This window comes from Hyperoodon ampullatus (assembly GCF_949752795.1).
Source record: "Hyperoodon ampullatus genome assembly, chromosome: 3".
NCBI classification, from domain to species: domain Eukaryota; kingdom Metazoa; phylum Chordata; class Mammalia; order Artiodactyla; family Ziphiidae; genus Hyperoodon; species Hyperoodon ampullatus.
In genome coordinates, this window is record NC_136916.1 from 98337490 (window position 1) to 98361309 (window position 23820).

General features: G+C 36.2%; 1 protein-coding gene across 1 annotated transcript in view; it reads right to left on the reverse strand.

Annotated features, from left to right (window-relative positions):
• SPRED1 (sprouty related EVH1 domain containing 1) overlaps positions 1–23820 on the reverse strand; it is a gene marked incomplete at both ends in the record, with an annotated part of 117508 nt that overhangs the window by 38398 nt on the left and 55290 nt on the right. The window contains 2 exons of the mRNA XM_079699539.1: positions 3988–4037; positions 6404–6572. Coding sequence (XP_079555665.1) covers positions 3988–4037; positions 6404–6572 — 219 coding nt within the window. The remainder of the gene's footprint in view (positions 1–3987; positions 4038–6403; positions 6573–23820) is intronic.

The window sequence follows — 23820 nt, forward strand, 5'->3', positions numbered from 1 at the left end:
ACCTCATCGGTAGTCTCCTCAAAGGCTTAACTTTAAGCTTCCATCTACTGTCCCCAAGCTCAAATTATATGCCACATTTTGAAGTATTTGTTATGGCAGCACCGCATTATGGGTAGCAAAATCTCTGTTAGTAACCAATTACCCCAAACCTAGAGGCTTAAAATAACATTTGTTATTTTACAGTTTCTGTAGGTCATGAATTCAGGAACAGCTTAACGAGGTGGTTCCAGCTCACAGTCCCTAGGAAAGTTACAGTTAAGACATCAACCATGACTGCAGTCATCTGATGGCTCATTTGGGGGTGAATGACCTGCATCCAAGATGGCTCATTAACATGTTTATTGTCACAAAACTTCAGTTCCTCGCCACAAGGACATCTCCATAGAGTTGCTTGAGTGTCCCCATGACATGGCAGTTGGCATCCTCCAGTACAGGGATCTAAGAGAGCCAGAAAGAAGCTGCAATATCTTTTATGGCCTACCTTTGGAAGTCATACTCTTGTCATTTCTACCATATGCTCCTTATTAAGAAACAACCCGGGCCTCCCTGGTGGCGCAGTGGTTGAGAGTCCGCCTGCCGATGCAGGGGATACGGGTTCGTGCCCCGGTCTGGGAGGATCCCATGTGCCGCGGAGCGGCTGGGCCCGTGGGCCGTGGCTGCTGGGCCTGCGCGTCCGGAGCCTGTGCTCCGCAGCGGGAGAGGCCACAACAGTGAGAGGCCCGCATACCACAAAAAAAAAAAAAAAAAAAAAAAAAAAAAAAAAAAAAAAAAAAAAAAAAAAAAAAAAGAAACAACCCAGTAAGTATAGCGCCCACTCAAGGGGAGGAGAATAAGATTCCACCAAAAGGAATATAATTTAAGAATCTATTTTAAAAACACCACAGTAAGTGAAAACCAAGAACTAAAACTTGATATAAAAATTGCTCAGGGCTTCCCTGGTGGCGCAGTGGTTGAGAGTCCGCCTGCCGATGCAGGGGACGCGGGTTCGTGCCCCGGTCCGGGAAGATCCCACATGCCGCGCAGCGGCTGGACCCGTGAGCCATGGCCGCTGAGCCTGCGCGTCCGGAGTCTGTGCTCCGCAACAGGAGAGGCCACAGCAGTGAGAGGCCCGCGTACGGCAAAAAAAAAAAAAAAAAAAATTGCTCTTAGTGAAATTACACTTACATGGAAGCCTATTTTAGAGTCTCTAGTGACAATGCACATTTTCTATTATGAAAATAAAAACCAAGCAAGTGCTTCAGTGTATAATGAAGCTAAAATATAAATAACTCTTTTAGGTGTGTGTGTGTGGGGGGGAGAGCGTGTGTGTGTGTGTGTGTGTGTGTGTGTGTGTGTGTGTGTGTGTGTGTGTGTGTGTGTGTGTGTGTGTGTGTGTAACCTGTTGGACTTGGGGCAGTGGAGAGACCTTACTATGAAGCAGAGATCCCAAGGAGCTAACAACAGATTAACTACTCTTGTTGTTTTGGTTATACAGTAATTCTCTTTACTAGCCATTGATGGCAATACGTACAAAGTCTTGCAAACAATTAAGTCCTGTAAAAGTTTTTCCTCTATACAGTGCTATATATAGAAATGAAGTAAAACCAAAGCAGAATGCTAAAAAATTCTTTTTAAAGTTGAATTTTAACCAAATTTACTCTCTTCACAGGAGCAATTCAGAAAATGTTTCCCCATTTCCAGCTCCATATTCTCATTGATACCAGAACAGAACTTTAGGAAACACTTAACTATAAAAAGTATACTTATTTTGCATTTTATTACTTATTTCTTATACCTAATTAACTGAAACTCAGTTTTTAAAATAATAATTAACCATCAATAAAATAAACAGATTCATATATTAAAACACAAATAAGAACTCTTAAATGTACAATAAGGATAATGGGTTAAGATACATCTATTGAAAACAAATTAGATAAATACAAAAAAGATTAAAAATTGTAAACTTGAAAAAATATTTAAGGTCACAAAATATCATTATGTATTTAAGTGAAGAAAAAAAAAGCTACAGAATAATGATATCATAATAACACATGTGTACCCATTTATTTGTCCAGAAAAAAGCTCACAGGCTATATTTAAAAATACATATGGGACTTCCCTGGTGGTCCAGTGGCTAAGACTCTGTGCTCCCAATGCAGGGGGCCCGGGTTCGATCCCTGGTCGGGGAACTAGATCCCACATGCTACAAGTAAGAGTTTGCATGCTGCAACTAAAGATCCCATGTGCCGCAACTAAAGATCCTGCATGCAGCAACGAAGATCCTACACGCGGCAACAAAGATCTTGCGTGCCGCAGCTAAGACCTGGAGCAGCCAAATAAATTAAAAACATTTTTTAAAATATGTATGATGGTTATCATGGATGGTAGCATATCTATGTTTTATTTTTTGAACTGTGCTATATTTCTCAAATTTTCAGAAATAAAAACCATTTTTATTTTCTGATTATAAATGTACATAAAACATTTTGCCATGTCCTTTAGGTGATGACTATTTTTACAATAATATGAATAACTGATTATTAATACAAGGTATACATATAAATTTGGGTTCTTTCACTATTCTCCTAAAAGTATTAACACTTTAGGAAATTAAAAGTACTAAAAAGAAAGCTATATAGCTCAGAATCCCACAATCCAAAAGTAACAAAATTATTTAACATTTTAGCTGAGTAACAATGGATAACACCATACAATTATCTGTTTTTACTACTCAATACACTCCAAGTAAATTAATAATAAAATTTTTAGTGGTCACATGATAAAGATACCTTAATTAATTCAACCATTTCCATTCCATTTAGATAGCTTATTTTTTATTATCAATATGTCATAAACACACACACCCAAAAATCTGTGTATACAAATTTTTTGTGTATCTCTATTTCCTTAAATTGATTCACTGGATCAACAGGTATGAATATTTCTTTTTTTTTTTTAAGATTTTTAAAAAAAATGTGGACCAATTTTAAAGCCTTTATTGAATTTGTTACCATACTGCTTCTGCTTTATGTTTTGGCTTTTTGGCCACAAGCTATGTGGGATCTTAGCTCCCCGATCAGGGATCGAACCTGAAACATTGGAGGGGGAAGTCTTAACCACTGGACCACCAGGGAAGTCCTGTTTCTATTTTTAAGGCTTTTAAATACAGTATTACCAAACTGCTTTCTAAAAATAATCTACCAATCTATATTTTCTCTAGCACAGCGTCAATCTGTCAACCTCATGGAAAGACACAGTCTGGGGTAATATTAATTTTTAAATCTTTGATAATTTCATAACTAATAAATGTTAATTTATACTACCTGCTGATTACTAGTGATATAAAACAGAAGGGTGTCCATATGCTTATTAATAATTTGAAATTACTTTTCTACGAATTTTTAATATAAGTACCTTGCCTATGTGGTGGGGTATCTGTGATGGTTAATTTTATCTGTCAACTTGGCTAGGCGATGGTGGCAAGTGGTTTGGTCAAACACCAGTCTAAGTACTGTGAAGGTAATTTTCATATGTGACTAACATCTAAATCAGTAGACTCAGAGTAAAGGAGATTATCCTCCATAAAGTGGGTGGACTCATTCTGGAAAGACTTGAGGTCCCCAAGGAGGAAGGAAGTCTGCCTTGAGACTGCCTTCTGACTCAAGAGCAAAACATCAACTCCTGCCAGAACTTCTGGGATGCCTGCCTACCTGCTTACCCTGTGAATTTCGGACTGGCCAGTTCCCACAGTCACATGAGCCAATTCCTTAAACAAACAAACCGAACAAAACCAAGTCCTCTTTACGCATATTAATAAATACATACATATATATGTATATATATATACATACACACATTCTATTGGTTTCTGTTTCCCTATATTTCCTGACAAATATAGTGTCCAGAAATTTCTTAAGAATTTATATGAATTGTTTATTTATTAAGGCTAGTGATTTCCTCCACATCCTTTATGTCTAGAAATTCCTTTTAATCCAAACTACTTACTTGTAAGTTGTCTTCTGCTCCTTCAGTTTCACTCTTAAGTGCTGGGCATCCTAAGAAAATGGGTAAAAGTTAATTAAGCACAGAATTTTTGTTTTAGATTTTAGTATTGCTGACTCATTGATAATATCACTATGATACTGTAGAAGACTTATCAGAGATCATTCTGGACTGCCTGGCAACCAGTCAGATGTTGGTCACTCATACTTGCCCCTCTGTTAGACAAACAGAGAATAAAGCGATTGTTTTCCTCTTCTACAGGTAAATTTCCAGTTACTTACTTAAAGAGGTGTTTTCTGTGAAAGTACGCTATCTCTGGCAAGCCCTGCCTCTGATTTCTCTCAAATACTGAAACTGCCAGGAAGAGTATATTAACCACACTCTTCTGGTGTTTAGGTAATGCCTACATGATTTACTCAATTTTTCTACGTACTCTGACCCAGGAAACAGTATTTAGTACCCCCAACGAGGATTTTAGTAGCTTTAGTAAGGAAAAAAAATGAGCCTTAATCCACTGTTGATAGTCAATAGCCAATTGTTGCTATTGACTTTTGCACACCAATGCCTCTATATAAGTTTTCATGGCGTTCAAGAGTGCCTTTAGTTCCAATAAATTAATAAGGAAGGATTTACCTTAGCAAAGTATTCTGAGTTTATGTTACCCTTGAGACATAGCTAGCATGGAGATGAAGAGAAAGCTGCCCTATGGAAAGGGTGCATAGTTTACTCTTACTGTCATGGTAGGCTAAGTAAGAAAATGGGATTGTTGCAAACCTATACAGTGGCTGATAATAATGCTAATCAGTATGTTTTCAAAAATGTCCAAAAACAATGAGACAGGCTGAGTACTGTAGTCTATTCTACCTGGCTAGGTGTTTGTAAGCTTCTCCTTATTAATTTTCTTTTAAAAGGTTAAACCCAATCTATCTGATCCTAGTGAAAGAAGTATGTTCCTATGGGGGTATGAATGTGGGCATAAAAGTATTCAAAACTAAATATTCCAGCAACCATGGATAATGATTTTCTTTTTAAAGCACTGGTTCTTCAACACTAACAAAATATCAGAATTAACTGGGAAACTTTAAAAAAATTATACTGATGCCAGAATACAGTCTCAAACCAATAATGTCAGAATCTCTGAGGGGTGAGGCATTGGGCATCATAAATTTTTTTATTTTTAAGTTTCTTGCAGTGGTTTGAGAACCACAACTACTACTGGAGAATCTGAAGATCCATATTCATCTTGCCCCTCCCTAAATTCATGATATATAATCATTTGACAATTCCTCACCACATTTGAAATGCACAGGAACTTAAAAAAAAAAAAAGGAATGCCTCAGCACCACTCCCCAGGCAGTCTGATTCAAGCGGGCTGGAGTGGGGACCAATTATGCTATTTTTCAAAAGGCTCCCAGGTGATTCAAATGTGCAGCGAACAATGAGAACCCTGATATAGGAAGAATTTATGGGTTCTTGTACTAAAAATGAGTGCTATCATTTCATGGAATTTTTTTCTGAATCAGAAATCAAAGATTGTTTGTTTACCAAATTCTAGTCTTTTAAAGTAGCTAAATACATTATTTAACTTCAGTTTCACACACTTAGCAATACATATTTGTACTAAGCATTTCCATGTTCTTGCCTATGGTTTGTCTCATAATTAGTTTATTTCTTCTGATTTTCCTACTAAAATGCCATCTTCAAAATATATGAGCCACAATGTTGTCAACACATTTCATTCACTTATGTTGTATAAGAAGGTTATTTCTACTAACAGAGATAATGTTTCTTCTTAATTAGAAAAACAAATCAAATCTTAGTTATGACTTCTTTGGGGGAAAGAAATGGGTTTTAACATGATTTCTTTTTGTTTAATTAAGCAGAGGCCAGTCTTACGTGTAAATATTCTTCCTCCCTTTAAAACCTGCAAGCTTTAGAGTTAATGATCTTAACAGATTGGTAAGATATACAAAGGGATAGATTGGGTTGAGGTCTCTGCCAATCCTTATTAATGAAATCAGATAAAGCAGTAAGGAAGGTTTTTGCCATAGAATAACTGGAGTTGACATATATTTGATTATTACAAATTTTCTCTTTATAATTACCGAAACAAGTATATGAGTAACATACTCACGGGGGATTTTCAAAGTTCTACCTGACTGCTGCCCTCTTCTTTGAGCTGTTATTTTTAAAACTTTCAAATTATCTGAAGTATGCTGTTGATGGCTCTTCAAGGTAATACATGTAATTGGTATATACTGTGATGTGACAAACATAAAACAGATTAAGGAGTCCATTATTTTATCTTCACCTACAGTCAGCTTTCAAAGCTTAATCTCATATCACAAAAGCTGACTTGAAGTCACTTCTACTATATATAACTGATAAACAAATTAAGAAAACAGCCAAAATAACCTACCTTGAGAAATATCCTCTATAGCTCTTCGAATGCCTCTATCAAAAGCCCTAGCATCAGCAGGACTTTGAAAGGTAAGACCAAATTTCTTGTCATCAATCTTCCAGTGGTGAAATGTTGGAGTGACCTTATTGTAAATGAGGTCTTTTTTAAGCATACATTCCAAAACCACCTGCCAAAAGTTAAATGCCAAAATTACTATACATATATCAAATGCATCTAATGTAGCTCTTAAATACAGAGGTAGGTGAGAAAAGAGCTGCTATATTTTAATAAAAGCACCCCCAACCCATTAATACAGAGGTCTTGCTACTTAATCTACTCACAAAGTCACTCAATACAGAAATTAAGATGGGATTAAAGAAGATTCTGGGAAGATGGCAGGAGGCAAGAAGCACCAGGAATCTGTCTCCCTACCTAGACAAAACTGACTGGCAGAATCTGTCTGCTGTGACTATGTTAGAACTCTATAGAGTCTGTTGAAAGCTTGTAACTTCCAGGGAAGACATGGACAGTAAATTGCAGTTAATTTTGTCTATTTCAGGTTTTAGCACAGTAGCAGCACCTCCTTCATCCCAACTCCCAGCCATAGGGCAGGGAGCCGTGCACATGCAAATTACCGAAGCCACGGTAGGTAAAAAAGACCTTATCCTCCAAGTATCAGGGATCGGTGCTCTCATCACTAATTGCTGCTTCTGATCACAGAGGTGCAGACAAAGAGGAGGGTAGCCATTTGCCGCTGTTGTATCTTCCCTCATTGTTGCAAGTTCCTCTGCATCAGAATGAAGTGACTTCCAAGGTATTTAAAAAGCCAGCTCCCTTTTTTATCTGTCATTTATCACTTTTTCCCATGATGGGAGCCAGACATTGAAGACTAGGACATTCAAAAATAACTACATATACAGGAAGAATTAGAAAGTGACTATGCATATCCAGGGAAAGGCTCAGAAAAGACATGAAAAAATCTTAAATTTACACCTCAGGCTGATCCCTGGCACAGAGACAACCTACAACAATCAAAAAAACAAAAACAAAAACAATAACAAAAATTAGGAAACTCCAAGGAAGGGAATAATCTGATTTCCATATTACCATATTCCAAGCTACCATATTATGATTTAAATGTCCAGTGTTCAATAGAAAAATCCCAAAGTATTCAAAGATTCTCCATATCTTATTTAGTTCTTTGAGCATCTTTACAACAGTTTTTTAAATAAGTCTTTGTCTAATGATCTGCCATTGGGTCTTTTTTCAGACATTTTCTATTGATTTCTTTTTGTTTCTCTCAGTAGGTCATATAGCAAAGTATGACATAAAACAATGTATGAACAAAATGGAAATAACGATAAAGAGATAGAAAACCTAAAAAGAAACTAAAAAATTCTGAAGCTGAAAAGTAAATAACTAAAATGAAAACTCCAACTAGAGGGATTCAAAAGCAGATTTGAGTAGGCACAAAAAATTAACAGTGAACTGGAAGAGAGGACAACAGAAATTAGAGTCTGAGGAGCAGAAAGGAAAAATGTTGAAGAAACGCAAACAGAGTCTAAGAGACCTACGGGCAGCATCAAGAGGACCAACATACACATCGTGGGAACTAGAAAAAGAAGAAAGGGGCAGAGAGAATATGTGAAGAAAGAATGGTTGAAAACTCCCCAAATTTTATGAAAGTCATGAACATAAACATCCAAGAAGCTCAACAAACTTTGAATAAGATGAACTCAACAGGCCACATAGAGACATAGAGATTCTTCAAAGTAGCAAGAGAGAAGTGAATAGTCACATACAAGGAATCCTCAATGAGAACGTCAGCAGATTTCTCTTCAGAAACTTTGGAGGCTAGAAGATAGTGGGTGGACATATTCAAAGTGCTGAAAGAAAAAACTGTCAACCAAGAATTCTATATTTGGCAAAAATATCCTTCAAAAGTAACAAAGAAATTAAGCCATTTCCAGATAAACAAAAGCTAAGGGAGTTTGTTTCCACTAGATCTGCCCTGCAAAAAATGCACAAGGGATACCTACAAGGTGAAATAAAATGACATAAGAAAGTAAATTGAAGCCATATAAAGAAATAAAGGTAAATACAAGAGCAATTATAAAAGCAATATTTTTAACATTGGTTTGAAACTCCACTTTATGTTTTCTATAAAATTTAAGAGAGACTATTACATTTAAAGAAAACAATGAATTATTAGTGTAAAAGCTAAGTATTGCTGTAACTGTGGTGTATAACTCCAAATACTGTTTTCTACAAAATTTGAGAGACTAATACATTTAAAAGAAGCATTAATTTATGTTTCTGGGCAAACAGTGTATAAAGATGTAATTTATCAACAAATGAAAGGGGTGGGATCAAAGCTGTAAAGAAACAGTTTTTGTATGTCATTGAAGTTAAGCTAGTTTAAATCACAATTAGAGTGTTATAACTTTAGGATGTTAAATGCAACCTCCATGGTAACCACAAAGAAAATAGCTATAGAATATAAAGAAAAGGAAATGAGAAAGGAATTTAAACATTTTGTTACGATCAACTAAACACAAAGGAAGATAGGAATGCAGGAAATGAGGGAGAAAAGGCTATTAGGGACTTACAAAAACAGCAAAATGACAGAAGTCCCTCCTTATCAGCAATTACTTTAAATGTAAATGGATTTAACTGTCCAACCAAATGACAGAGATTGGCAGAACAAATAAAAGCACAACCAAAGACACAAACAGGTTGAAAGTGAAAGGATGGAAAAAGACATTCAATGCAAAGAGCAACCAAAAGAGAGCAGGGGTGGCTATACTAATATCAGACAAAATATACTTTAAATCAAAAAGGACATTATAATAAAAATATTATATATTAATAAACGGTTCAATAGGGCAAAAAGATACAACAATAAACATTTAGGTACCTAGTAACAGACCATCAAAATACATAAAGCAAAAACTGACACAACTGAAGGGAGAAACACAGTTCTACAGTAATAGTTGGAGACGTCAATACCTCACTCACATAATCAACAGAAGAACCAGACAGAATACAAATAAACAGAGAATTTAACATAGTAAACCAACTAGACCAAACAGACGTATACAAAACACTCTACTCAGCAACAGAACACACATTTTTCTGAAGTGCACATGGGATATTTTTCAGGACAGACCATATGTTAGGCCACAAATTAATCTCAATATAATAAAAAATATGGATATCATACAAAGTATCTTTGGCCACAATAACATGAAATTAAAAATCAATAACAAAAGGAAAACTGGAAAATTAAAAAAATTTTGGGAATTAACCCACTGATCAAAGAAGAAATCATGAGGAAAATTACAAAATACTTAGAGAGCGAAAACAACACAACATACCAAAACTTACAGCACACAGTGAAAGCAGTACAAGGGGAAAATGTACAAACACCTGCATTTAAAAAAAAAGAATGAAAAATCTTAAATCAACAACATAACTTTACAATTTAAGGAACTAGAAGAACAAACTAAACTCAAACCTAGCAGAAGAAAGGAAATAATAATGATGAGGGCAGAAACAAATTAGAGAACAGAAAAATAATAGAGAAAATCAATGAATCCAACAGTTGGTTCTTCAGAAAGATTTTAATAAGTCCTTCAGCTAGAAGGACTAAGAAGAAAAAGAGAGAAGATGCAAATTGACACAAATGATAAAAATCAGAAATGAAAGTGGAGACCATCAATTCTACAGAAATAAAAAGCATGATAAGAGAGTACTATGAACAATTGTACACCAACAAGTCAGATAACCTAGATTTAACGACAAATTACTAGAAACATAAAACAGACCAAGACTAAATCAGAAATAAATAGAAAATTTGAATAGATATATAGCTGGTAAGTAGATTGGATCAGTAATTAAATGTCTCTCAATAAAGAAAAACCCTGGACCTGATGGCTTCACTGGTGAATTATATCAAACATTTAAAGAAAGAATACCAATACTTCAAACTTTCCCAGAAGATTGAAGGAGTAAACACTTCCTAACTCATTCTATGAGGACAGCATTGTGCTGATACCAAAGCCAAAGACATTACAAGAAAACTATGTATCAATGTCCTTTATGAATACTGATGCAAAAAATCCTCAACAAATGAACGCAAGGATAGTTCAACACATGAAAATTGATCAATGTAATATCCTACTTGAACAGAATAAAGGGGAAAAAAATCCACATGATCATCTCAATTGATGCAGAAAAAGCATTTAACAAAATTCAACATCTTTTCATGATAAAAATACCTAACAAACAACAACTAGAAGGAAACTACCTCAACATATTTGACAACAGTGCCAAGACCATTCAGTGGAAGAAAGGAAAGTCTTTTCAACAAATGGTACTGGGAAACTGGATGTGCACAGGCAAAAGAATGAAGTTGGACCCTTATCTAACACCACATGCAATAATTAACTCAAAATGTATCAAGGACCCTAAGAAGACCTAAAACAATAAAACTCCTAGAAGAAAACATAGGACAAAAAATGTCATATGTCAATGTCAATGTCATTTCATGACATTGGATTTGGCAATGTTTTCTTGGATATGACACCAAAGGCACAGGTAACAAAAGAAAAAATAATGGTGCACTACTAATCACTTCTTCCCAACTCCACATGCAATGACATTATATTGACTGAAAACAGCCATGGTGGGAGTATGTTAAGCTATAAAGCATTTCCTCTCTCTAATCCCCCCGCCCTCCCCCACCAAAAGCTGATTGTTAAATTTTACCAGCCTGTCACTGAATATCTGTGATAGTTAAGTCTTGTTATTCTGCAATAAGTAACAAAGAAGGTAACAAAATAATGTCCTGCTTGCTTACAGGCAAAGTGTGTTAGCACTTGGCATTTGACAAAGATTTAACTATCTGTTGCAACAACCATTTAGCAATAATAATAATAAAATTCATAATTAAATTAGGTTTGGGAATTCAATAAGTTAAAATTGGCATTATGGATTACTGCAACATTATTTACTGTATTCATAAACAGTGGGAAAGAGAGATGTATTTTAGAAAACTGCTAAATTGCAACTGTTAAAAAAGAGAAGGACATAAAAAACGGAGTTTGGTCCTACAGTCATTATTACATGAAAATGTCACTAAATTAATCTTTAATACGTGAAAATATTGCTGAATTAGCTCCTCTCTGAAACTTCCCAAAGTTGTTTTCCAACTATTATCTGTTAGACAAATAAAATTTCAACGTGATCTATACTCATCTATACCACTTATTTACAAATGGCCATCTATTTTTTTTATAGAGGCTCCACAAACACATAGAAAAATACATTTTTAAAATGAGCTTTAAAATACACTGAGGAAATGGTAAGGATAATGAACTAGTTCTTTTTTTTTTTTTTGCGGTACACGGGCCTCTCACTGTTGTGGCCTCTCCCATTGTGGAGCACAGGCTCCGGACGTGCAGGCTCAGCAGCCATGGCTCACAGGCCTAGCCGCTCCGCGGCATGTGGGATCTTCCCAGACTGGGGAACGAACCCGTGTCCCCTGCATCGGCAGGCGGACTCTCAACCACTGAGCCACCAGGGAAGTCCTGAACTAGTTCTTTGACTCATACAAGTACCTATGCAAGAATGTGTTCCACCTAAAAGTCATATAAATACTGAGGTTGCACATCATACACATCATGTTGGTACAAAAACAAAATGCCGCCTAATTATGAAGTAGATGTCAATTTATGTCATTAACTTTTATCTACAAAGTAACATTAGGAAATAAAATATATCTTACTGTTCATGGTATGTATTTAGCGTACCATAAAAATAATTATCATTTAGGAAAAGGTTACTATGGCAGTAGCTATTCTGAATTTAGGAATAGGTAATGAGAAAGAAAAGTGCAGGTAATCTACTGACATAACCACTCACCATCTTTGTAGATAATTTAAAAACCATGCTTCCTAGAACATTCTGCATCACTCAGCATTTACATAATTATCAAAGCCTCCATATCTAAGGCATAACAATTTCTCATCTAAGTCACACAATATATTAAAAAGTTGTTTTGCTTCTGACTTTAAGTAGCATTTAAAAAATAAATGCACTCTCATCACACTAAGGACAATATAAATCACACCTTTATTAAGTAATAGGGATAACAACTGTCCCTCTCAAATTTTTAAAAAAGATCAATGAGATTAAAAAGGTGTTTAAAAAAAAAAGTAGTTAAAAGAATGTCTCAAAAGGCTTCTATCTACCATGTGATCCATACTAAATCTGCATTCCAGAAAAAACTAAAATAATTTTAAGAGTTAGAAGGATTCTTAAAAGTTAGTGAATTATGCTGCCTCCCACTTCCACTGCCTCTTCTCAACTATATCAGAACAATGAGCTCTGACTTTAGTTCACTGCAGTTTTCACTGTATTAATTCTATATCTTAAGATCACAGTAATATTAACAGTAACAGGCATACAGGAAGCAGATTCAAAGTTTACCATATTTGTGATTGGAATAACTAGCAAACAAACTGTAGAAAATGGCAATTACATTTTTGCCAAGAGATTACACTCAACCAATCCAGCACTGCCAGGTGAATTATTTATGCTGTTGGAAAAATAAGGTACCCTGATAAATTACTTCTGGCCAATAGGGAGTTATATCTATTAATTACCAATAAAGTAAAGTAACAGGTGTTCTACAGGCCTGAAGTGGTTACATCTCTCCCAGAATACACGACCTGCACTCACTCTTAGAAATTTTTTACAAGAGATGATCTAGTACAAAATGAAATGAATAATTTTAAGTTCTGTTAAGACTACGCTAAAAGCAACTGCCAGAAACCATTAAAAGTATAACCGTAGGGCTTGCCTGGTGGTGCAGTGGATGAGAGTCCGCCTGCCGATGCAGGGGACACGGGTTCGTGCCGGGGTCCAGGAAGATCCCACATGCCGCAGAGCGGCTGGGCCCGTGAGCCATGGCCGCTGAGCCTGCGCGTCCGGAGCCTGTGCTCCGCAATGGGAGAGGCCACAACAGTGAGAGGCCCGCGTACAGCAAAAAAAAAAAAAAAGTATAACCGTAAAAATAGTCTGTAAACAGTTGTCAAACTTGAAATACATCTCTAGCTAATTCTAATTATTAACTGACTGTACTTCTTTCTGGGGTTAGGGAGTGATGTGAATTTCATCAGACCTCCATAGTAACCATGAAGGACATGTATAAATTAGAGAAAGATAAATTTGAAAGTAGATTAGTGACCCTGCCCTTATTTCTACCCTAAAGAAGACAGGTTATATATTAAATTAATAAGCAGAAAAGATATTGAGTGTAAATAACAACTATAAAGTGAATATTAAGTGTAAGAGTGACCCAACAAGAATAACTACAAAAGAATATGCTGCCAAAGTAACTTGACATCAATAACCCCTAATGGATCCACTAAGCACGTGGCTAGTTAACGAAGAAGAAATTAAAGGGTCATGTTTTAGAATCAGAACTAGAATATTCTGAACTTTTGGATCATCTACAAGTATACTGGGATTAGAAAAGAATCACTATTTATTATAAACTATAAAAAAGTATAATGGAAAAAAATTTAACTAGAAAAAGCAACAACAAATTCAACAGCACTTAAATGTTTTTATAGTGACCACCTCTAAAAGAAAAAATTTCAGACTTTTACATACCGATATACCTGACTAGGTTTGAGTAGAATATAGTCACTGCAAACAGACTGACTGGAACCACCTTTAGGAAGGGGACTATACCGAAGGGAGAATATTAAGGGGTATTTGGCAGAACAGCTTTGCATTTTAGTATTATAGACTCTAAATAGGTCTAAGTTGCTTAAAACATACAAGTCTTTTCTAGCTAGATAAATACTTTTGGAACCATGAATATTTTAATAAGATCTTGAAGTCTTTTGAGATAGTGGTAACAAAAAGAACGAATATTCTTTATCTTTCTTCTATAAAGGTTAAATAGATACTATGAAAGAACAAACAGATGCACAGGTGAACTCTGAATTTAAGGAAAGCAAAACTACTATTAGCATAAATATATTAAAATCTATATAGATGAAGGGAGTCAGGGAAGAGAAGTGGTTTCCTTATAGTACCAAGCTAAGAGTTAAAAGAGAAAGGAAAAGAAGAAAGATGGTTAATGAGAATGGATATTCTTCACATGAGTAAAAAATTTCCAAAATAAAATAATTAAGATATGAATAACAGAAGGAACGGGAACAGTACACATACACTTCCTAAGAAGAAAAATGTTATTAAAGCGTAAGAGGAATTTTGGTATAGAAATTAATTAAGCTTGTGGGTTCTACAGCTTAGAATAGCTGGGTCCCATCTACTCTCCACCACTCATTACCCATCTGACTTGAGAATTAAATAAGGCAATACACACAGAGAACTCAAATAGCATCTGACAACAGAGTAGATCTTCAATACATACTAGTAGCAGTGGTGATTTTGGTCACAAGGTGATGCCACTAGCCCGTAATAGTACAGTTGCTATGAAAGCCTGAGAGGTCAGTATTTACTTTTTTGAGTATGGGAGGGGGAGGAGTTTGAATGATAAATAAAGGTACTCAGGACCTCAAAGAGCTTGTGAATAGATTCCGTGAAGCTTAAGTTAATTGATTCTAAAGACAGTGAAAACATAATCTCCAATGCTTTCCCTTCTTCTGAAAGAAATTCTAGGATATATTACAGAGAAAAAAAGTGGGGGAGGGGACACCACAGTCATTAAATAACTAAAACTTCTGAAGATATATTCCAAGTTATTCTGGGAAATATAGAGCAAATTACTGGACTGTTTGCCAGAAGAATTTAAAATAGACCAAGCCAAAAATGGGTATAAGTACATTTCTGTTTCACTAATAACAACTAATAATTTGGGAGAGCAAAGTTAAAAATGTACTTTCAAACTACTATGTAACTTTATTATAGATGCTACCTTACAAGTAGATAATTACATGTTTACAAAAAGTATTATCTAAGATGTAGTAATAGGTGGTAACTAGACAAATTTTTTTAGTAACTTCTGAAATACCTTTGAATCAAGGAAAAAACATTTCATTTTTGAAATAAAAACTCCATATTCAAGTTAAATTACTTGATAACCAAAATCAATAATTGGTATCTCAAATAGTTGCCTTGTATTATGAACTTTAGTTTTCTGGATGACATAAAAACTAGTATCCTTTATAAAGGACACCAGTGCATTCTATGAAATATGAAACTATATTGTTATCAAATAACACATTTTTACTAATTATCTAGTAATAAAAATTTGTGTTCAAAGCTGGATTCTGAGATGAATAAGATTTTAGAAAAAATTTTAAAAGTAACAGAAGGAACAGTGGTAGTGTTTCTTCTCAAATAATAACAGTTCAGCTACCACAAAAGGAAGGGAGGGAGACAATAGTTTAAAAATATGTCTATGTCATGAAAGAAAGACTGAGGAGCTGCTCCAGATTAAAGGAGCATAAGGACACATGACAGCTAAACGTTACATGATCTTGTACTGAGAGAACAAAAATGTTGTAAGAACATTATTAGAACAGCTGGTGAAACTGGAGTATGGACTAAAGACTAAAGTACTACATTTATGTTAAATTTCCTAAATAGGATAATTATACTGTGACTACATAATCAAAACTGAAGGCAGAGCAAAGATTTAGGAAGTAATAAAGAGTACAGTGTGGGACTTCCCTGGTGGTCCAGTGGGTAAGACTCTGTGCTCCCAATGCAGGGAGCCCGGGTTCGATCCCTGGTCGGGGAACTAGATCCCACATGCATGCTGCAACTAAGAGTTCACATTCCGCAACTAAGAAGTCTGCATGCTGCAAGTAAGAGTCCACATGCCACAATGAAGATCCCACATACCACAACTAAGACCCGGAACAGACAAAATAAATAAATAAATAAATAAATAAATATTAAAAAACGAAGAATACAATACAATGTAAGGTTTTATGACCTCAAATTTGAAAATCTAAGTGAAATAGCAATTTCCTAGAAAAATTATAACTTACCAAAACTGACTGAAAATAGAAAACCATCAGAAACCTGTATCCATTAAAGAAACTGAATCAGTAGAAAATGATAGTGAACGGCGACAAGATGAGGGAACAGGAGATGAGATACAAAACAGAGGAGGGAACTGTCACAATTAGGATACTGCTCTAACTCCTGGTGGCAAATTCTTAGGCACAGGCAATACGTCCCTGCTTCTTTTCTTGGCTCTTTCCCAAGTCCCCACAGGCTGTCAGAACTCTGAATTGCTAGAATAAAACTAAATAAGCTTAAACAATTCTCTTCACCCTCAACTGGGTCTGCATAATTTGGAGAGGGGCCCGTACAATTCTGATGGAATCAATCTCAGTGATCTAAGAATTTAACAGCCATGAACCTTTATTAACTGACTTACACAGCAATATTTATGTAACAAAAAACCATTTAGAAACACAAGAATATCCAAAAACATAATGATAGTTGTAGATCTTCAGCCTTTAAATTGAAGCAAACACACACACAAAAAGGATACATAAGATTTGAATAATTTAATAAATAAGGTTAAACTTTATGAATTCAAACCTTTATATTATAGTGAATTGAAGTCTTTCAAAAGGTTATGGATGTTGGAACAAGGAAGGATCTCAAATCAATAATTGAAGTTCCTACGTCAAGAAACTAGAAAAAGGAGAGCAAAATAAACCCAAAGCATGATGAAGGAAGAAAATATCAAATAATAGAAATCAATAGAAATAGAAATTGAAAATAGATGGGGGGGAAACTCAATGAAACAAAAAGCTGGTCTTAAAAAAAAGCAATAAAATTGATAAATCTCTAGTAAGACTGACAAATTAAAAATGAATACACAGGGCTTCCCTGGTGGCGCAGTGGTTGAGAGTCTGTCTGCCGATGCAGGGCACATGGGTTCGTGCCCCGGTCCGGGAGGATCCCACATGCCGTGGAGCGGCTGGGCCCGTGAGCCATGGCCGCTGAGCCTGCACGTCCAGAGCCTGTGCTCCGCAAAGGGAGAGGCCACAACAGTGAGAGGCCCGCGTACCGCAAAAAAAAAAAAAAAAAAAAAAGAATACACAAATCACCAATTTTAGGAATGAGATGGGATATTACTAAAGATCCTTGTAGCCTTTAAAACAGTACTTGAGATACTAAAAACAACTTTACACTCAAATTAGACAGCTTAGAAGAAACGGACCAATTCTTTGAAAATCACATTATTATCAAAACTCAACCAAGATAAAATAGATAAACCTAAATAGTTCTATAACCATTAAAGACGCTGATTTTGTAATTTAAAAGCTTTCAAAAAGAGATCACTCTTGGGAATTCCCTGGCAGTCCAGCGGTTAAGACTCCACACTTTCACTGCCAAGGGCCCGGTGTTTGATCCCTGGTCAGGGAACTAAGACTCCACAAGCTGCAGGGCGTGGCCAAAAAAGAAAAAAGAGAGAGAGAGAGAGAGAGATCTATATACTGAGATGGTTTCATTGGAGAATTCTACCAAATATTTTCAGAGGAACTAACATCAATTTTACACAAACTCTTTCAGAAAACAGAAGAGGAGGGAATACTACCCAATTCATTTTACGAAGCCACCAATATCTTGATACCAACACCATACAGAGACAGTACCAAAAAAAAGAGAAAACTACAGACCAGTATCTCTCATGAACTTAAACACAAAACTTCTCCAAAAATAGTAGCATATCAAACCCAACAATATACAAAAACATTACACACCATGACCAAGTGGGACTTATTCCAGGGATACAAGGCTGGGTCAACATTAAAAAAATCAATCAGTGTAATCTATGATATCAACAAGCTAAAGATGTGATCATATCAATTGACACAGAAAAAACCTTTGACAAATTCCAACACCCATTCATAATAAAAAATTATCAGCAACTCAATAAAAATCATCTATAGGGACTTCCCTGGTGGCACAGTGATTAAGAATCCACCTGCCAATGCAGGGGAAACGGGTTCAATCCCTGGTACGAAAAGATCCCACATGCCGTGAAGCAGCTAAGCCTGTGTGCTACAACTACTGAGCCTGCGCTCTAGAGCCCACGAGCCACAACTACTGAAGCCTGCACACCTACTGAAGTCCACACACCTAGGGCCCATGCTCTGCAACAAGAGAAGCCACCGCAATGAAAAGCCTGCGCACTGCAATGAAGAGTAGCCCTCGCTCGCCGCAACTAGAGAAAGCCTGAGCACAACAATGAAGACTCAACGCAGCCAAAATACAAACAAAAAAATCATCTATAAAAAACTCTATAGTTAACATCATACTCAAGGGTGAAAGACTGAATATGTTTCCGTTAAAATCTGAATGAGGCAAGGAGGTCCACTATGACCATTCTTACTCAACACAGAACTTAAAGTTCTAGCCACTGCAATAAGGAAATAAAAAGAAATAAAAGGTATACAGATTGAAAAGGAAGAAATAAAGCTGTTCATATTTGTAGATGACATGATTGTCTACATTAAAAAATCCCAGGGAATCTACCACAAAACCTCACAGTTCAGCAAGGTTACAGGATGCAAGATCAACACACGAAAATTAATTGAATTTCTATACACATACAATGAGCATGCACTAACCAAAATTATAAACACAATACTATCTATAATTGCTCCAAGAAAAATTAAACACTTAGGTATATGCTTAACAAAACATATCTTTAGGATCTATACATTGAAAATTATAAAATGCTAATGAAAGAATTCAAAGACCTAAACTGGAGACATACCACATTCATGGACTGGAAGATTCAACACAGTAAATATGTCAATTCTCCCCAAATTGACCAACAGGTTTAATACAATTCTTGTCACAGTCCAGTAAAGATTTTTGTAGACATAGACAAGATCATTCTAAAATTTATATGGAAAGGCACAAACCCTAGAATAGCTGACAAAATATTGAAAAAGAAGAATAAAATGGGAGAAATCACTTTACCCACTATTAGGACTTACAATACACCTACAGTAAAACAGTATGTGATACCTATGGTGGGATAGACAGAGCAATGGAACAAAATGGAGAACCTACATAAAAATGCGTAACTGATTTTTTAAGAGTACAAAAGTAATTTAATGAAACAACAACTTTTTCAACAAGTGGTTCTGGAAAAAATTGGACATCTGTAGGCAAAAGGACTGAACCTTGACCTAAGTATCACACCTTATACAAAAATTATTTAAAATGGACCACAGACTTAAATATAAAATGTAAAACTATAAAACTTAAAATAGGATAAATCTTCAAGACACAGGATTAGGGAAAGCGTTCACGAACTTGACACCTAAAACGTGATCCATGAAAGGAAAAACTGATAAAGTGAACTTCATCAATTTAAAACTCTGCTCTGCAAAATATCCCGTGAAGGTTAAAAAGACAATCTGTAGACTGGGAGAAAATATTTAGAAACCATATATCCTGAAAAGGACTAGTATCTAGAATAAAAAAAAAAAACCTTCAAAACTCAACAGTAAAAAAAACTAACAATCTAATGAGAAAACAGGAAAAGGACACAAAGAGTTATTTCACCAAAGAAGATACAAATAAGCATATAAAAAGATATTCAACCATAGCCATTAGGGAAATGGAAATTAAAACTACAACGAGCTGGGCCTCCCTGGTGGCGTAGTGGTTGAGAGTCCGCCTGCCGATGCAGGGGATACGGGTTCGTGCCCAGGTCTGGGAAGATCCCACATGCCGCGGAGAGGCTGGGCCCGTGAGCCACGGCCGCTGGGCCTGTGCGTCCGGAGCCTGTGCTCCGCAGCGGGAGAGGCCACAACAGTGAGAGGCCCGCGTACCGCAAAAAAAAAAAAAAAAACTACAACGAGCTACCACTACACACCTATCAACACGACTAAAATAAAAAATACTGACTACACAAATGCAGGCAAGAATCCCTGGAAACTGGATTGCTCATACACAGCTGGTGGAAATTTAACATGGTACAGCCACCCAGGAAGAAAGTCTAGCAGTTTCTTATGAAACTCAGCATAAAACTACCATACAACCCAGCAACTGTACGCTTGGTCATCTATCCCAGAGAAAAGTCAGCACCCAGATCTAGGACTTCAAGTCTCCAGAACTGTGAGAAAATAAATTTCTGCTCTTTAAATCAGCCAGTCTGTTGTGTTTTGTTATGGCAGCCTGAGCAGACTGATACAAGAAGTCTAAATCATACCATCACAGTGTACACCTTAAACTTAAAAAAAAAGAAGCCTAGTACACAGAAGCTCTCAAACAGCTGTTGACTAATTAAAAGAATAATATCAATCAACCAATCAACTAAAAGCATGCTACATTCAGATTATAATTTAGTAAGGAAATATTTAGAAAACTATTAAGTAAGGTCAATAATTTGAGATCAAAGATTTTGGGCTTTAGCTATTAGAGAGGCTATTATCCATTATAATAGTTTAATGGCAATGGGAATGTAATGGAAAGGTTGTGAAATATATCACAATCAGGTATAAAAGGGAAAGATGAAGCCAAGATAATCATGATGAACCTGATAGACTAGATCAACCAGTATAAATCAATAACTAAAGAATGAAATGTTAGTTCAAAACAACTGAATAATAAGTATTAAGCTGACATTTTCTAAAAAGAGGAAATAATAGCAACCAGGAAGGTAATATGGGTTACATTCTAAATCTTAATTTTCAGGGAACCGCTCACACACACACAAACACAGGAAACCACTAACGTCCCCCCCCACACACACACAGAGCTATTTTTTGCTCCAAAAGAAAGAGAATAGAAATGCAGCAGGCAGGTTTTTTCCCCTTCAAGGAATATTAGTAGTATTAAAGAATGAACTATTTTAAAACTGCTGGGAGAAAGTCACAAAATTCATGGTTGTACAGAAAAGTAATTAATAGTATGATTTATTATCTTTTCAATGGATTGACCCTAAAATGAACAGGTTATTCTAAACTAGATGAATGTTATTATTATTAGCATTTCTTTCAATTACAGTCCTTCACAGCAAAACCGGTTTGCCCAAGGTGCTTCCTCTAACTCAATTTTCCTATTTGTCCATCTGTGTTACCTGTGACAATAAAAGGGAAATTGTTTCTGCCATTATTATTTCCTCAGGACTAGCAAGCTGTATGTAGACATCCTCTATTCCACATACTATTTTTATAGTATTTAGTTAATGTAAAAGAGGGGATAGCATTTCCCTAAGTTCAATGCATGCTTTTAGTGAACCATGAGTAACTCAGTAAGGCAACATCATGGAAGTGTTGTCTTTGGGAAACAGGTAGATAGATTCAAGGAAGTAAGGGTCAGATTATACGAGTTTATTGTGGTGAAATTAAGGAGATGATATTTTATCTAGGAATTTTGGGGGAACTACTAAAGGAATACGAGACCCAAGCTTTAGAAAGTGCAGTATTGTAAGCAATATAAAAGTTAGAGAGAGGTGAAACTGGGCCTTGAAAAAATATTAGAAACCTTATCTGCAATAATACAGACAAGACTGAAGAGGGGTCGAGATGAAAAGGATGAAACAGAATCAAGAATAAAGAAGACCTGATTGAATAAATGGAGGAATCACTAATACCTAGGTTTATGACAATTTTTTTCTATCTATCTACCTGTCTGTCTATCTATCTATCTATCTATCTATCTATCTATTTATGACTGCGTTGGGTCTTCGTTGCTGTGCGCGGGCTTTCTCTAGTTGTGGTGAGCAGGGGCTAGTCTTTGTTTCGGTGCGCAGGCTTCTCATTGCGGTGGCTTCTCTTGTGGAGCACAGGCTCTAAGTGCGCAGGCTTCAGGAGTTGCGGCACACGGGCTTCAGCAGTTGTGGTTCACGGGCTCCAGAGCGGAAGTTCAGTAGTTGTGGCACATGGGCTTAGTTGCTCCATGGCATGTGGGATCTTCCGAGACCAGGGCTCAAACCCATGTCCGCTGCAGTGGCAGGCAATCGGATTCTTAACCACTGTGCTACCAGGGAAGCCCTATGACTATTATTGATGCATACTTTGATATGATTCACCAAATCTATGAAAAGCCCAAGATCTTATACAGTGTAGCATAAGATTTGAGTAAGAATATAGATTTATCCTACTTTAAGAATACTCAAGATTTAAAAATCTGAACATATAAACTAAAATATAAGGCCTTGTTCATAATAGAAATCTTTATTCAAATGTTACCTAGATCTTCTCAGTAAGGCCTTCCTTGGTTATTCTATGTAAAACTTAAACTAACCTCCCCACAAAAAATCCCCTACACTCCTTTTTCCCCGGCACTTAATACTGTCTAATATTATGTCTAGCATAATATTCATTTACTTATTTATTTACGGTAGTATTCCTCTGGCCCTCACCACAATGTATGTTCCCTTGGGAATGGGGATTTCTGTCTTTGTTCATTTACATATCCCCAGTGCCTAGAACAGCAAGTACCTAGCAAATAGTAGATGCTCAATAAATATTTGTTGCATGAAAGACTCACCTTTAAATACTGAATTTTCCCTTTTAATAATGTGTATTCAACAAAGTTCCTTTAGTGTAAGGTAAGATTAAAACTCAGCAACAGGGGCTTCCCTGGTGGCGAAGTGGTTAAGAATCCGCCTGCCAATGCAGGGGACACAGGTTCAATCCCTGGTCTGGGAAGATCCCACATGCCACAGAGCAACTAAGCCCATGCGCCACAACTACTGAGCCCACATGCCACAACTACTGAAATCCATGCGTCTAGAGCCCATGCTCCGCAGCAAGAGAAGCCACCACAATGAGAAGCCCGTGCACTGCAACAAAGAGTAGCCCCCACTCGCCACAACTAGAGAAAGTCCGTGCGCAGCAACGAAGATCCAATGCAGCCAAAAATAAATAAATAAAACAAATAAATTAAAAAAAAAACAACTCAGCAACATAGTTTCCACTGAAATATCAATGAAAGAGTGGTTTAAATGACTGACAAGGAAAATTCAGATTGGATTTAAAAAGAAAATAAAAGATACTGAAGCCAGAAGGAATCTAGTGAAATGAGAGGCACAGATAATAGAGTAAGCATCAAACTGTACAGCAAGGGATGGGAAATAAAATAGAAATGACAGGAAATTGTAAAACTCCTCAAATGGAAAAGTTCTGGTAACAACCAGATCCAGGAAAGTAGCCTGCTGAAATGAAGACCAGAAGGTCAGAGCATGCAAAGAAAAGTAGCCAAGAATGATGATGAGGCTCAGATGTGGAAATGTTGGCATTTAGAAGGAATTGCTAAGATCAGTAGATGAAAATAAAAGCTAAAGGGCGGTGTTCTGAATGGTACAGAGTATCAGTAAAAAAATGTCTATATGTGGCTTATATAGTAACATTCTGTGAGGGGAATAAGGAACAACAAAAATGCTGACACTATCTCTACTC